General features: G+C 48.7%; 1 protein-coding gene across 2 annotated transcripts; it reads left to right on the top strand.

Moving 5' to 3' along the window:
* Window positions 1-6,047: 6,047 nt before the first annotated feature.
* On the top strand, window positions 6,048-15,097 carry TOR3A (torsin family 3 member A). 2 transcript variants are annotated; one of them, XM_075067904.1, is made up of 6 exons: window positions 6,048-6,334; window positions 7,194-7,307; window positions 8,642-8,907; window positions 10,246-10,421; window positions 12,587-12,711; window positions 13,996-15,097. In XM_075067904.1, exons 1-6 carry the CDS (start codon window positions 6,100-6,102, stop codon window positions 14,241-14,243), a joined length of 1,164 nt encoding a protein of 387 aa, XP_074924005.1. In that variant the 5' UTR covers window positions 6,048-6,099; the 3' UTR covers window positions 14,244-15,097. The 2 variants fall into 2 exon arrangements, with proteins under 2 accessions (XP_074924005.1, XP_032652059.1); XM_032796168.2 differs by lacking the exon at window positions 6,048-6,334 and adding an exon at window positions 6,351-6,583.
* Window positions 15,098-16,374: the final 1,277 nt, after the last annotated feature.

Raw genomic sequence — 16,374 nt, 5'->3', positions numbered from 1 at the left:
CAGTGTACTGATGGTCAGTTAACCATTTTCTTTTTTCCCCCAGTATTTGGATTTGGAAACTTTCTTTTCCTTTAGAATCTGAAAACTCTGTGTCCGGGGAATGTTTGTTATTTTTGCTGAGTTTCTTCCTTCTCATGCAGATGTTTCTCAATCTAAGGTCTTGTCTAGACACACAGTTGCACCAGTTTAATTAAGGGTGTTTTTAAAATTGATGTAGTTGAGGCAGACACTTCAATTAGTTTAAAAATGGCTTATATTGGTTTAACTCAATTTGGTAAGGAACTGACTTCAATTAAGTTGATATAAGCCAAGTTTAAAATGCGTCCACACAGGGTTTTTGAACTAGTGTAACCAAACCACCGAGTTTTTAAACCTATTTTAGTTAAACTAGTTCAACTGTGTGTGTAGAAAATCCTTAAGTCATAGGCAGGTTAGCTTTAAATCAGTGCTCACTATTTTAGGCAGAGGATTAGAAGTGTTAAGGTTTCATAGATTTTTTTAAAGCCCAAAGGGACAATTATGCTTCTCTAGGCTGATCTCCTGCGAAATGGGAAGTTTTTCTTTCCAACCCACAGACAATCCCTGTAGATTGCCCACAGTTTGTAATATTTGTATTAACCTCTAGAGGGCCTTGTATTCCACTGGATGGCTTTCTCACTTTGGAATTGATCTGGTGTATAACCTCTGAAATGAATGAATTGCCAAGCTTATTTAAAAACTGTTGCACTTCATGAGCAGTTGGATGTGCTTAATATTCATTCCATGTTTCAGGATTGAATCTCAGGCTCTAAACTATGGAGGGTCGGGAGTGGATGATGGGAATGACTGGAATATAACAAGTGAACTTGAACTTGTCCTCTCCCCATCCTCACTAAATATAGGTGCTAAGTCTCTCACTACTCACTAGGCTGTGTCAGACAGCACCTGGATTTATAAATGATTGGTCACTATTTACGGACTCAGTCCCTAGGCTGCATTTCTAACTGCACCCCGCTTTTCTCCAATATTAAAGTCTTGCTTTATTTGCAATCCTAGAATCTCCTTTCTGTAAAAGCACAGGCCAGGCTAGCCTTAAGGGAGACGGTTTATGTGTTGGGGGCTCCTTCTTCTTGGACCAGTTAAGATTGGGTGTGTTGTGTGGGCTGTCTGTATATTATACTGTATACCAGTGCTCTAGAATGTGCTGGGACAGATGCAGCTAGGAAAGGATGAATGTAACAGAGGCCCCCTCCTCCCAAAATTCATGTTCCTAGGAATCCTGGCTGATGCCAGGATCTGGCCCTATCATTTTGCAAAGCAGCTGTTAAAGCCTCAGGATCTTATTGTAAATCACTAGGATGCCCAGAGTAAGTGCCCAGCCTGTAGAGCAGGGGTCTCAAACTCAAATGACCATGAGGGCTAGTGCATCACTGACGCACACCCCCCGCTGCCCTTGACCCTGCCCCCACTCCACCCCTTCCATGAGGCCCCGCCTTTCCCACCCCTTCCCTGCCCCCCCATTCAAACTCCTTCCCTGAAGTCCCCACCCCAACTCCACCTCCTCCCTGCCCCCAGAGGGTGCATGAGGAGTGTGGTGGGGGCTCAAGGCAGGGCTTTGAGGTGCAGCAGGGGGTTGGGGGATGCAGGCAGGGGGCTTAGGGTGCAGAAGAGCTGTGGGAAGCAGCAGGGGGTGGGGTGCAGCAGGGGGTTGCAGTTCAGGATGGGGGCTTGGCAGGGGGTTGGGGTGCAGCAGGGGGCTCATAAGAACATAAGAACGGCTGTACCGGGTCAGACCAAAGATCCATCTAGCCCAGTATCTGTCTACCGACAGTGGCCAATGCCAGGTGCCCCAGAGGGAGTGAAGCTAACAGGCAATGATCAAGTGATCTCTCTCCTGCCATCCATCTCCATCCTCTGAATGAACAGGGCTAGGGACACCATTCTTTTACCCTTCCTGGCTAATAAGCCATTTTATGGACTTACCACCATGAATTTTATCCAGTCCCTTTAAACATTGTTTATGTCCCAGCCTTCACAACCTCTCAAACAAGAGTTCACCAGTTGGACTTGTGCTGCGTGAAGAAGAACTTCCTTTTATGTTGGTAAACCTGCACCCCATATTTAATTCATTGGTGACCCCTACTTCTTTGTATTATGGAAAAGTAATCACTTTTCCTTATCACTTTCTCAACATCACTCATGATTTAGTATACCTCTATCATATCCCCCCTTCAGTCTCCTCTTTCCCAAGCTGAAAAGGCCTGCCTCTGTTAATCTTTCCTCCTATGGACCCTGTCCAAACCCCTAATCTTTTAGTGCCTTTTTCTTGAAGCTTTCTTGCGTAGATATCTTTTTTTGAGGTTGAGGAGACCACATCTGTTACACAGTATTCGAATGGGTGGCGTCATGATATTCTATATAAGGGCAATATAATTCTCTGTCTTATCTCTATCCCCTTTTTAAGATGATTCTAACATCTGTTTTGCTTTTATGACCGCCTCTCGACTGCATGGACTTCTTCAGAGAACTATACACGGATGCACACCAAGATCTTTGTTTTTCTTTTCCTGACTCGTCGTAGCATATTAGCCCCCATTCATATTGTATGTGGAACTCGTATAGATTTGGGTATTTTTATTCCAAATGATGCATTACTTACATTATCCACATTAAATTTCATTTGCCATTTTTTGCCCAATCTGAAACCATAATAAATTCCCACCCCCCCGACCCAGTAACTAGTATAAGTTTCTTTTTTTGCTGAGAATCTTTGACAAGTTCCCTCACATCCTGCTTTTGGTATGCTTTTAAACATCCTGAGCCAGTTTGAATCATCTGCAAACTTGTACCTCCTCACTTTGTTCACCCCCTTTCTCCAGTCATTATGAATAAATTTGAATAGGACTGGTCCTGACTGACCCTTGTGGGGAAACACCACTTAAGTTCCCTCTCCCAATTCTGAGGATTACATTTATTCTCTACCCTTGTGCCCATGTCTTTTAGCCAGTTCTCAATCCATGAAAAGACCTTCCCTATTTATTCCCATGACAGCGTTAATTTACGTAAGAGCCTTTGAGGAGGACCTTGCAAAGGCATTTTCTGGAAATCTAAAAGTACACCATGTCCACTGTAGTCCCCCTGCTCCACATGTTGGGACACCTTTCAAAGAACCAATAGATTTAGTAAGACACGATTCCCTTTTACAAAAAAACCATGTACTATTGGCTCAACAGTGTTTGTTTTTTTCTATGTGTCTGACAATTTATTCTAACTAATCTGTTTCGACTAATTTGCCTGTATCGATGTAAACTTACCAAGTCTGTAATTGTGGATTCACCTCTAGAGCCCCTTTTTTAATTAATTGGCGTTACATTAGTAACTTCCAGTCATATGCGTGCCGAAGCCGATTTTAAAGGACAGGTTACAAACCTTTAGTTATAGTTCCGCAACTTCCATAATTAAGAGTTCTTCAGAACTCTTGGGTGAATCCATCTGCGTCGTGTGCCGATGAACTTGTTAATGGTGAGTTTAATCAATTAATTATCAAAACTCCGATCTCTAGTGCACTTCAATCTGTGACATGTTCCTCAGATTTGTCAGCCTACAAAATCGATGAAAAAGTTGCCGATCGCAACAAAATGTACCAAGTCAATAATTAATAGGATACTATAAAAACGAAAGCAGTCAGGTATGGGAATCTCCTTACATCTCGCCGTGAAGAGACTGAAACCAAAGAAATCCCCATTTCAGTTTCTCCGCCAATGACTATCATCTTTAAGCGCTCCTTATTGGTATTTTGATCTTCAAGGCGGCCCCACTGGTATTTAGCAGCTACTGCTTTGTGGATTTTTAAAAAACATTTAATTACCTTTGGAGTTTTTGGTGCTAGCCGTTGCTTTCAAACTCCTCTTTGGCTTTTCTTATTATAATCTTGCACTTAAGCTGGGGAGTATTTGTGCTCCTTCCTATTTGCCTCACTTAAGGGATTTGCTTCCACTTTTTAAAGGAGTCTTTTTCTTTCTCCTGCTTCTTACATGGTGTTAAGCCCGGTGGCTCTTTTTTTTACTATATAGTATCTTTTACTGTGTTTCTTAATTTGGATATACAGTTGAATGGCGTCTATTATGGTGTCTTTAAAAGGGCCAGTGCAACTTGCAGGAATTGTCACTTTAGGTCACTGTACCTTTAACTTTTGTTTAACTAACCCCCTCATTTGTAATAGTTCCCCCTTGTGAATTAAATGCCACAGAGTATATGGGCTGTTGAGGTGTTCTTCCCACACAGGGGAGGTGAATGTTTTTGTATTATGGTCACATTTCCAAGCTACAGTCCTGCTATAGTTACCTCTTGGACCAGCTCCTGCGCTCCACTCAGGATTAAATCTAGAGTTGCCTCTCCCCTTGTGGGTTCCTGTACCAGCTGCTCCATGAAGCAGTCATTTAAAGTATCGAGAAATTTCATCTCTGTATTTCGTCCTGAAGTGAAATGTTCCCAGTCACTGTGGGGATAATTGAAATCCCCCACTATTATTGGATTCTTAATTTTGATAGCCTAATTTCCCTTAGCATTTCATCATCACTATTACTGTCCTGGTCAGGTGGTTGATAATAGATCCCTAATGTTATATTTTTATCAGAGCATGACATTTCTATCCATAGCGATTCTATGGAACATGTGGATTCGCTTAAGATTTTTACTTCATTTGACTCTACATTTTCTTTCACATATAGTGCCACTCCTCCCCCTGCATGACCTGTTCTGGCCTTTGGAATGATTGTGTCCCATTGATTGCTCTCGGTCCACCAGGTTTCTGTGATGCTTATTATATCACTATCCTCCTTTATCACAAGGCACTCTAATTCACCCATCTTATTATTTAAACTTCTAGCATTTGTGTACAAGCACTTTAAAAACTTGTCCTTGTTTATTTGTCTGCCCTTTTCTGGTGTGCCAGTTTCTTTTTTATGTGACTGTTTATCATCTGGGCCGGCCCTTACATTATCCTCTTCCGTCCTTTGTTCCTGACTATAATCTGGAGATTCTCTGTCATCAGACTCTCCCCTAAGAGAAGTCTGTGTCCGAGCCACATGTTCCTCTGCAGCAGTTGGCTTTCCCCCATCTCCTAGTTTAAAAACTGCTCTACAATATTTTTAATGTTTAGTGCCAACAGCCTGGTTCCACTTTGGGCTCGGGGCGGGGTGCAGGAAGGCTTCAGGCTCTGGGGTAGCAGCGCACAAGCTGGGGCCAGCGCCCTGGCCCTGCTCCAGGAAGTAGCTGGAACCATGTTCCTGCAGCCCCATGAGGCTGGAGGACGCAGGGCTCTGCACGCTGCTTCCCGCGCCTCCAGGTACTTCCCGGGAAGCTCCCATTGGCCGCAGTTCGTAGCCAATGGGAGCTGCGGGGGGCCGGTGCCTGGAAGCCAGGGCAACACACGGAGAGAGCCTTCTACTCCCCCCACCCCCCGCACTCCGCGATGCCGGCTGGCGCGGGGCTCAAGGGGCGCGAGTCCGCGGCTGTAGTTTGCCCACCCCTGGCCTGCAGGTAGGCGGGGGTGGGCTGCAGGCGCGGGCCGCAGGAAATAGCCCCGCGGGCCGCGTGTTTGAGCCCCCTGCTGTAGAGCATCTTCCGCGCAGGGGCGCTGTGGGCTGGGTCAGCGGGACTTGCCTGTCTTAGCCCAGTGTTGCCCTGGGAAGCCCGCTGTGGTGAAAGGGGGCGGCTTGCACCCCACCCGCGAGGAACAGTGCTCGCCCGAGCAGCACCACGGGGGATACTTGGCGCATTGTCCCAGCTGCCGGGCCGCCGTTCCCCTCTCGCGCGGCGAGGCGAGGCGGAAGCCCCAGCTGCGCTGCCGCGCGGGTTGCAGCAGGGGCCAGACCAGCGGGCTGTCCGTGCCGCTTGCAAGGGGCTGCAGAGCAGGTGGCCCGGCGGTGTTTTGTGCGATCGCCTCTGTGCAAACGGCCGAGCCGCGCTGGCTGTGGCCTGGCCCTGCCCTGGCCGGGCGGTGGGTCGCTCCTTGGGGGCGTCCCTCGGCTGCGTGGGCGAGCTGGCCCCACCCCCATCCCCGACCCGTCGCAATGAGCTGGCGCTGGGGAGTGCCGGGCCTCGCCGCTCCCTGCGGCCATGGCGCGCGCGGGCTGGGCTCCCGCTGCTCTGCATCTGCTGCATCGGGCCGCTGCTGTGGCGGGCGCTGCGGGGGGAGCGGGGCGCCTCGGGGACCCGGAGGCCGGGCGGCCGACCGCGCCGGGGGTGCCGCCGGGCAGGGCCGGGAGCGACCTCTCCGGGCAGTACGTGGCCTGCCGGCTGTGGCGGGAGAGCTGCGAGCAGCCGCAGGAAGAGGCCAGCCGGGAGCCGCAGGGTGAGGAGCTGCCCCGTCTCCCTCTCCTCGATCGGGCACCTCGCCCTGCCCCAGGCCGCCGGGGGATCTTTGGGCTAGCGGGATGTCTCGGCCAATGCTGGGGGAGAGGAAGTGCTGCAGGGGAGCTACGGGCCGGACCATCCCATCACAGCCTCTTAGAGCAGCTGAGGATGTGAGCCAGGAGCTTTTTAGGTTCCCACAGTTAAGAAGAGGTGGTGTGATCTGTTGTGCAGATGCCCATGTCTCCAGGTAGCTGTGCCTGTAGGATATGGAGTGACCGGCTTTTGTGTGTGTTTCCTATTTAATTCCTGTAGCTGTCAAGTCACATGTGAGTTTTCATTGCTGTCTTCTGTACCTCAGCATAACCAGAGAGGGCCCCCCAAGCCTTTGCAGTAAACAGACACTGTTGAGCCAGGCTGAGAAATGGGATTCATTTGTGTGAGCTCCTAGACGTTGCATCCAAGCCAAGAGAAATCCCTTGGGGAGAGGTGATGTCCCATCTCCAGTGGGATTAGCGATTTCCCAGCCTACCTCCCTAGCACAGGGGTGTGTGATGGGGATCTCGCCATTTTGACTGACTGTCCTTCTCAAATGTGTATATAATTATGGTCAGTAATTGTGTAGTTACTTTGGCTTCACCCAGTAGCTGCAATGTCCCATTTGAGTGACTGCCTATCTACCTATGTCAGTCTCATCCCGTCCCTGTCGAGTTGTGCTATGGACATTGGTGCTGCTGGTAAATTGATAGGAGATTTACCATGGGTCTGTGAGGAATTCAAGGTTGATAGGGCAAGGTTTATCCTAAGGAGGCAGACAGCCTGCCATACAGTTTCCTTTCTCACTGCTGCCTCTTTCCTAGGTTGGAGCTTGCCCCTGGTGGGTCAGGATTATCTGGATATTCTTTCCAGCTGGTACTGCACCTTTGGAAAGTGTTGCGAGACAGGAGACTGCAGAATAGCCAACAACATCACAGGTAAAGGCCCTTGAGATAGAAGATGGTCCAGAGTTTAAGGTGCTAGTCTGGAATTTAGGAGACCCAGGTTCAGTTCCCTGTTATGACTCCCTGTGTAACCTTGGGCAAGTCACTTAGTCTCTATGCCTCAGTTCTCCATCTGTATATGGGGCTGTCAGTGTTGCCTGGCCTTAAATTCTTTAAAGATTATGAGGTGCTCAGATGCAGTGGGAATGGAGGCCAGAGAAGTACCAGAGACAGAATGTGTGTGCACGTTTCCCTGTCAGCTGGAGTGAAACCTCTAACTCCCAGTTCCTAGAACTAGGGGCAAACCTATGTGAGGTTTTTTTAATTCTTAAATCAAATTTTTGGTCACACAGAAGTTAGAGAAGTAGCAGTTCTTAGCCAGGTGCTGAATTTGCCTCAGTGTTCCGTGAGTTTAGACAATTCAACTTCAAAACATTTTCTGTTCTGTGATGCACAGACCCTCCTTTACCCCATGACAAAATCTTAACATCACTGTGCAGAGCACTTTCCAGAGCAGAGACCCTGCCTATTCCTGCCTGTAGTCTCCTGCACACCCAGAGCACATGGAAGGGGGAGGAAGAGCTTGCTCAAAGAGGGTCTGCTAAGCCCCATCCCTTTCTCCCAGTCCTGACCTAGACGGTATGTAGTCCATGTGAAAATGTCCTAAGCTGTGACTGGGTCTGGGACTTCAGTAATCAACGCAAACAGTGATTGATACTTTGTACTTCTCTAGGGGCTTCTATCCGGGGCTCTTAGTGCCTTTTTGCAAACGTTAATGAACTAATACCCTGTGAAGTGGGTAAATACAATCCCCACTTTCCAGAGGAGAAAAGAGAGGATAAGTGACTTGCCTGAGTCCATAACAAAGTTGTGAATAGAGCCCAAGAATCCTGATTTGCACTACTGTGATCAGATCACTCAAAATGCTGCTTTCCATTCTAGCTCTGCATCTGTAATACCACTGCACAGAGACCCCTTAAACAGGCATACCCTCCAGCAATGCAAGGCAGGATGCCTAATGCTCTGATGGGCTCAACTTAGAGCAAAAATGCTGCCAAACGTCCTCCCTACTTGTTCCTATCCTAAAGTGATTTTTTTAAAAATTTTAAACAAGAAGTTTATTTAAACAACAAGATACTTTACTTGAAGAGAAAACTATGTAGGATCAATGTTTTTTGGAGTAATGTACCCCTACTTAGAGGTTGCTCTACATGTAACAGCTACATACAGAAAAGTTATAAAATCATCCTTGGTTTTACAGTGATAAAAGAAAAACATTGATAGCAGGCAGGTTGGGTGTAAGATCAGTGTTTCCTTTCATTCTGCAGGGTTAGAGTTGGACCTGAGCAGGAGGCTACATGGTCAGCACTTGGCAAAGGACGTCATTCTGAAAGCAGTGCAAGGCTTCCTGGAGACCCCACAGTCGGAGAAGGCTCTGGCTCTGTCGTTCCACGGCTGGTCTGGCACTGGAAAAAACTTTGTGGCCCGGATGATCGCTGATCATTTGTACCGAGATGGGCTGAAAAGCGAGTGTGTTAAAGTCTTTATCTCTCTCTTTCACTTCCCACATCCCAAATATGTGGACTTGTACAAGGTGAGCAAGCTCCGATGTTACCAGCCACAACAGCTGCCGGTTATAGTAGGGGTAACTCAGGGTATGTCCAGACTTCCCGCCATATTGGGCGGGAAGCAATCGATTTATTGGGGATCGATGTATCACGTCTTGTCCAGACACGATATATCAATCCCCGAACGCGCTCCCATCGACTCCGGAACTTCACCAAAGCGAGCGGCGGTAGCGGAGTCAACGGGGTAGCTGCGGCCATCAATCCCATGCTGTGAGGATGGGAGGTAAGTCGAAATAAGATACGTCGACTTCAGCTACAGTATTCCTGTAGCTGAAGTTGCATATCTTACATCGACACCCCCACCCCCAGCATAGACAGGCCTTAGTCCTAGCCTCTTCAATCCCAATCAAAGGAGTGTTTCTGAATAGGTAGCTATCTCAGACCCTGCTTTTAGTGGAGGATAGAGCAGGAGCAGAGGCTGTTGGAGGAGCCCTATGCCAGTGTACAAAGTTGTGACACAGCAGAGAATGGGGAGTATTGACCTGGGAATGTTGCTGGGGAGTTTTACTGGGACTGTCTGCATTGGGGATGGGAGACTTTCCTTGAGGGAAGATACCTGAGAGCCCAGGAGGGGGGTTGGGCCTAGGGGACACTTTCTGCCCAGGGAAACTGGACAAAGGCTGGAGGAAGAGCCGGGGCAGGGGGGGAGACTGGGTGAGATGGCTGGAGGGGGTTTTCAGTTTAGAGCTGGTTGGGGAAATGGAGGGAGCCCCAGGGCTGAGTGGGGTCTAAGCTCCCTGCTCCCCAGAAGGACTCGACAGAGGGGTCCTGGTTGTACCTACAAGCTTTGTCTGGGACTGTGTTCCTGTCGTCCAATAAACCTTCCGTTTTACTGGCTGGCTGAGAGTCACGGTGAATCGCAGGAAGTGGGGGTGCAGGACCCTGACTCCTCCACACTCCATGACAAAAATATCAAGTACAAAGTTCCAACCCTTCCCAGCAGGGGCCGCTGGCTGTGGGAGAGCCCAATGCCACTCCAGAACTGGCCCCTCCCAGAAGGCAATTATGAAAACTGGTGTGTAATGATTAGTGGTTGGTGAGCTCTGAGCTGCTGGGGCCATTGCAGGGAATGGTGCAGGAGCACTTGCAGTGGAGGAGCTCCCAGCTATTGTGATCCCAGCTGTTGCCAGTGGGAGTCAGGATAGGGAATGGAGCAGCAGGGGGGGTGCTGGCTGTGAGGGAGCTCAGTCTTCCTTGGTAATTGTCTGTGTGAAGGATGCAGTAGTGCTGGTGGTGAACACCAGGTGATCTACACACAGGCCCCTCTACTTGCCAGTTCACACTCTTTTCCTACTGCCATGCAGGTTCAGCTGAAGAAGCAGATAAGCGAAATGGTGCAGCTCTGCAAGCAGTCATTGTTCATCTTTGACGAGGCAGAGAAGCTTCACTCTGGCCTGCTGGATGCCATCAAACCCTATGTGGATCACTATGACAGCATCGATGGGGTAGATTACAGGAGCTCCATTTTCCTATTCCTCAGGTGACTACAAGGGACCCTAGGGAGAAAGGGATGGCTCACGGGGAAGGATCTGCTTTCTTCAAGGTTTGTGACAATCTATATTAAAGTCCCGTGATCTGGGAGATTGAGGTGTGGGAAGGAGCTGCCCTTGGAAGGCACAGGAATTGACGGGAAAGTAGTTCTCAGGATTCTCCCTGTGCAGTGGCCTCAAAGCCCACTCACTACAGCTGCTCACCTCTGCCTCATGATGGCTGATCATAACTGTCTCTTCAGAGCCCATCAGTGTAGCTCCTTAGTTGGCATGTGCTGCTGACTGTGAGGCTGAATGTCTGCAACCCTCAGGAGTTGACTCCTGGATTCGGCACTGTATCAGTAGCACCATGCCAGTGAGCTGTATCTTAGGAATCAAACCGGTGCCCCCCTCAGATGGTGTAGCCCAGAAAGCTGGGCAAGCATTGCACAGTTAATCAGAGAAGTGATGAGAAGTGTTTACCTTTCACTTGAGCATCTGCCGCTGGCCACTGATGGAGGCTGGATGTACCAAACTAGACCATTAGTCTGCTGTGGTACGGCAGGTCCCATGACCTCTACTTAATTCTGATGTTTAGAGGCCTGGGTGCTTCTCTCCACCTGATTCCAGCTGGGTTTATCTGCTCAGAAAGCACATGACCTGGCCTGCCATTTTCAGAACTGGCCCAGAGGTCCGGGGGAGTCTTCCCCTTCCAATGAATAGGCCTCCGAACCCTTGATCAGTCTGTTTGTGGAGAGGAAACTGGAACTGAGCCCAAGGATGGAGGGGCTACCCTGCTCTTGTGGCCATGTACCGTTGGCCATTCTCCCTGCCACGCTGAGGGGAACCTTGAACAACGTGTGATCTCAAGTGCTGTGGGAAGGGGGGCAGCAGGGCTGCCATCTGGGAAGGCAGGCTCTCCTCTGGGCTGTGCACGCAGAAACACTGGCTCTGCATGTCTGCCATTTAGACTGCTCTCGGAGATGTCATTGGAACCTTTGCCACAGTGGGTCCTCTCCTTATGGAGGTGGCTGTGTCTCTGTGAAGCAGAAGGGGTTTCTTTCCTGTTGATTCCAGGGGAAATGTGGGAGCTGCAGCTTCCAGGACAGAGCTAACTAAAACTTGAAGGGGAGCAGGCTGCTCAGAACTAACATGTGGGCAATGGGCTGGAGGGGGTAGGGTAGTCTCATCCCTCCTCCACTCTCATCTTGACTACGAGTTTGTCCCCTCCATCATCAGAGATGGCTCATGAACCCCTTGGAGAAGGGAGGGGGGAGTGTCAGTGTGTCCACCAGTCCTACTCTTCTTTGCCTCCCCTGTTCCTAACCCTTGTACTGGCTAAGCATTTGAGAGGGGCTCAAGCAGCTTTTGTCCTGGGCTCTCTGCCAAGTGACCCCCCTCTTCCGCACACCCTCCCCCACGTGGGCACACACACCTTAGGGTGGGGACGGGGCTGACACCACTCTAGCTGGTGCAACTCCCTCACCAGGGCTGATGCTGTTTCCAGGCTATTCTGACTGGGATAATTTTGCCTGAGGCTCCCTTTAGAAAGTGCAGTGCCCACTTGCCCCCTTTCATTACCCATGTGCTTAGAGAAACAAGCTTTTTTAAAAGTGGCGCCAATGTGTGAGTTCCAGCTGCCCTTCCCCTTACAAAGCACTAGTCAGTCAGGCAAGGACCCCAGTGTGGGTTCTCTGCCACCTTCATGATCTTCCGGCTCCACTTTCTCATCCACACAAAGGGCTGTCTGGACCATTGCTTCTGGTGGGACTCATGCCAGTTTCTCTATCCTTTGCTGACTTGTCTGCAACTGGGGGTTTCTCTGCAGGGGCTGGAAGATAAAGGGACTGTAGTCAATATGTTCTGTACTCTTGATTCACAGTGTGTAATAGTCTGGGAAGGTGGGGCCTAACCCTAAGAATCAGGGCTGGGGCATAGAAGCAGTTGATTTGGTGAAAAAGTGTTTTGCTATCTCTCCCGCCACAAAGAGAGCTAATCTGTGTCTAAGGCCATTGGAAAGGCAGAGCTTTGGCTTGGTAGCAGAAGGATTCATGAAGCCCCAATGGCCTCGAAGCCTGGAGCTGGGTGCTGTTAGTGGTTTTTGATGTATGATTTTGTGAGGAATAAACATTAGGATTATTCCAGATAAAGCATTTAACTTCCATTTCCTTCTCAGTAACACTGGTGGGAACATCATCAACCAGGTGACCCTGGACTTCTGGCGAGCTGGACGGGCCAGGGAGGAGATCACCATGGAATACTTGGAGCAGCACCTACGCCTGGAGCTGCTTGAGTCCACAGGTAACTGAGCTAATCGCTGCAAGTCTGCACTGGAATTCTGCAGGCTGCTGCCCCTTCCCTGGGTGGGACTGGCAGGGAGCAGAGACATGGGGACTCATTTTATTGATTGGCTTTTTCATGGCCCTCAAAGATTACTGAACACCTACCCCAAAATCTATCTTCACTACATTCCTGGGGAGGTATGTCAGTGACTTGCTTCACAGTCACACAGGCTTGGTGGCAAAGCTGGGGTTTAAGCCTAGATATCTTGCGAGAGGGACTAGTGCCTTAGAAGAGGAAATAGTCTTATGGCTATCTGAGCTACAGCCCCTATTATCATTTAAAAGGAAGTACCATATGAGCAATGTCTCCGCAGCTCAGCTTTAGCCTATGCTATGCTGGCATATCCCGACCATAGGATCCTCTTCCCCTTTCACTCCTGAAACCCTACTAATCAGTAGTACCTTGTTGACTAGCTGGTCTGAGAGTGGGTGTGCTGACTACTTCTCTAAAACAGCATTGACCACTGTTGTCTGAAACCATCTAGTGATACCACCCTGTCTTGTGTCTGGAGATAAGTGTGTGGTGTGTGTGCAATCTGTAAATATCAGCCAGATTTCCTAAAAACAGGATGAAATATGGGGCAGATGTAGCCTCATGATTGCGTGGGCACTTGGTTACTCTTGGTGACTATTGCCACCCTGCTCAGGACACGGTGCTGAGCAGAGCCACCTCCAGAACCCAGAGCCAGCTGTTCAGAGTGGAGAGAGGCCCAGGACGTACAGGGGCAGCACCGGATCTCCCAGTGCTCCTTCTGGCAGATTTTTCCCTTTGAGTCTCCATAGTGGCATGCAACCTTGATATCATCATGCAGCAGCATGGCCAGGAATGGCACACAGGCTGTGAAGCAATATCGTTTCTCATGCAAAAGAGTGATTATGGCTTCCTACTTAGTTACACACACAAATCATGGAACACTCCATGAACCTCCCCCTTCCCAAGATGCTTCTGTGCAGAGTTAGGTGAGCAGTGGCAGAGACTCCATTATTCAGGGCAGAAGAACCTTTTCTATAGAGAGAGATAAGCCTTTAACTCCAGGGGAGAAGAACCAGACACACAATTAGCCAAGGCCCTGTCTCAGCCAATATTTTCTCAGGGTTGAACCAGCTTCTCCAGGCAAACTGCACTGTTTTTTTAACATTTGTGCTAGCTGAGATGGATGGAGATCTAGGTGCCTGGAAGACACAGATGGTTCTGTTACAAGCTGTGCATTGAGTGCCCTTGTTGCTCTGGTTTTCATTGCAGATGGTGGCTTTGCCCACAGCCACCTCCTTCAAGAGAACCTCATTGACTTTTTTGTGCCATTCCTGCCCCTGGAGAATCACCATGTGAAGCTGTGCGTGCGGGATGCTTTTCTGGCCCGTGGCCTTCCATACACTGAGGAGGTGCTGGATGAGGTGGTCAGGATGATGGTGTTCATCCCGGAGGAGAAGCTTTTCTCTGCACAAGGTTGTAAATCTGTGTCTCACCGCATCAACTATTTCCTACCCTGAATGTGAGGGGGAACTGTACCAGTGACCAGCATGGCTACTTGCTGCATAATGAGACCTGCTCCTCTTGCATGAACAGATTGAAAATTCACCCACTTGCACAGTGATGGGAACTTGTGAAGTCTCTCAGAACTTGAAAGAGGCCTCCAAGGGTTGTTGTGATTGTCAGAGTTGTGTGGCACCTGTGCAGCATTCAGCTGGTAGAAGGCTGGGCTGCTATACCTGCCTTGCCTACTTGAAGTTCCATCTCTTAGCAAGTAGCCCAGAGCAGAAGCAATGATTAGCTGTTGCCAAACCAAGATTTCTGGATGGCAAACAGTGGTCTGCTTCACAGGAACAGAGTTGGTCTGGGCCTTTGGCTTATTGTGGTGTGAATGGTCTTGGGATAGCTTAGTAGCTTCAGTGGGAAAGTCTGAAGAGGTCATAGAAGTCATGTCCTTGCTTCCTCTCCTCTGATGTGTCATTTCCAGCACCTGCAAAGTAAAATCAGTGCATTAGCTGTTGGTAAGACAGTGATGGAGAAAAACCTAAACTTAGCTATGGAGCAATTTCCCATCTGGGGACAGAGTGAGAATCTCTCTCTCCCAGGAACCTTCTTACCAAGCCATCTGGTTAACGACAACAGCTCTAGGAGAGGATGCCCAGCAGCCTGCACAGATGATGATGCACAGTTTGAATAGAGATTAGGACTAAGATTCCCATCTGCAGCCTCCACCTGCTATGGGTGTGCCAGGTGTATAACACTGACCTTGTATAGAAGTCACCAAAGAGCAAGGACACTACAAGACTCCAAGTGAGAGGACAAATAGTTCTTGACAATTTGTTTAATATAAAGATTAAAAAATCTTATTTTGTTATTGTGCTGTGAAGAGATGTTCACTTTAGACATGCTAACATTTCCCCCCGCCCCCACCCCCAGACAGCAAGGCGCAGCGTGTCTGCAACTCCAAGTCTATGAATGTCTCCACTACAGCCCAGGACTGTTCTGACAGGGATGGCATTGGGTGATACGAGCCAGCATCTTCCGCTCACGGAGGCAGCTCTTGCTATGCACACTCCTCATACTCAGTTTGGCTAAACTACTTCTGCAGCATTCACTTAAGGGAGCTCCCAGTTGCAGCAACTTGGCCTCGTGACTGCTCTGATAACTCAGGAGGACCAGAGTACAGGGTGGCTTATCTTTGTCCTTGTCTAGAGCAAAGGTTGGAGAGTAGTGGCTGTGAAGGAGAATTCTGCCATTTGATTACTATTTCATAGACGAGCTAGGATTTTGCTGTTACACAGTCTGGCTTTTGGCCAGAGATAGTATTACTACAAGAGGGACTGTTTGCTGTCTCGGGTTCCTGCCAAATGATTAAAAAAAAAAAGCCCGAAAATGTCAACAACATTAAATACAGTAGAATTAGATGAATAAGTCACTTACTTACTCTGTGAAGATGAGGTGGAACAGCAGACACTGGGACAGATTTCAGAGTGGTAGCCGTGTTAGTCTGTATCTGCAAAAAACAATGAGGAGGCCTTGTGGCACTTTAGAGACTAACATTTGGGCATAAGCTTTTGTGGATTAAAACCCACTTCATCAGCTGCATACAGTGAAAAATACAGAAAGCAGTATGAATATTACAGCACGTGAAAAGATGGGAGTTGGGGGTGGGTCGCTGTTAATGAGGCTAATTCAATTAAGGTGGAAGTTGCCTATTCTCAATAGCTGACAAGAAGAGGTGACTATCAAAAGGAGAATTACTTTGATTGCATTGGCCTCATTAGCACAACAAATGTGGACATCACTCATTTCTAACAGTTCTACTGAGGACAGAGTTCAGCTGCCTGGACGTTGTACGTGTGGCTCTATTTTAGGCTTTGAAAGAGTCTGAGCAGGCACATTTTGTCTAATTGCCATTGAAATGGATTTTGAGCTCGTATTTCCACCTGGTACATTGGCTTCTAGTTACTAGTGAATGACCATGCACGGCTATAGTACTGTGAAGATAAATGGTCCACGTGGTTCCTTACTGTTTTTCTTTTGGCCAAGTGATAGAGCAGACCAGACTTCACTGTGTCAAAACAGTATAGCTCTCTCATCCTTCCTAGCTACACCTCGCCACTACACTTCTGTAAGTAATTAACGATAAAC

The sequence above is a fragment of the Chelonoidis abingdonii genome, chromosome 7 (genome assembly GCF_003597395.2).
Source record: "Chelonoidis abingdonii isolate Lonesome George chromosome 7, CheloAbing_2.0, whole genome shotgun sequence".
Taxonomy (NCBI): domain Eukaryota; kingdom Metazoa; phylum Chordata; order Testudines; family Testudinidae; genus Chelonoidis; species Chelonoidis abingdonii.
Note: the sequence above shows the minus strand (reverse complement) of the source record. Positions and strands in the feature narration are given on the sequence as shown.

Coding starts and splice junctions, on each gene's coding strand:
- TOR3A (XM_075067904.1), top strand. CDS start 6,100: ATGGCGCGCGCGGGCTGGGCTCCCGCTGCTCTGCATCTGCTGCATCGG. Junction 6,335..7,193: donor GGCCAGCCGGGAGCCGCAGG/GTGAGGAGCTGC, acceptor CCTCTTTCCTAG/GTTGGAGCTTGCCCCTGGTG. Junction 10,422..12,586: donor TCCATTTTCCTATTCCTCAG/GTGACTACAAGG, acceptor TTTCCTTCTCAG/TAACACTGGTGGGAACATCA.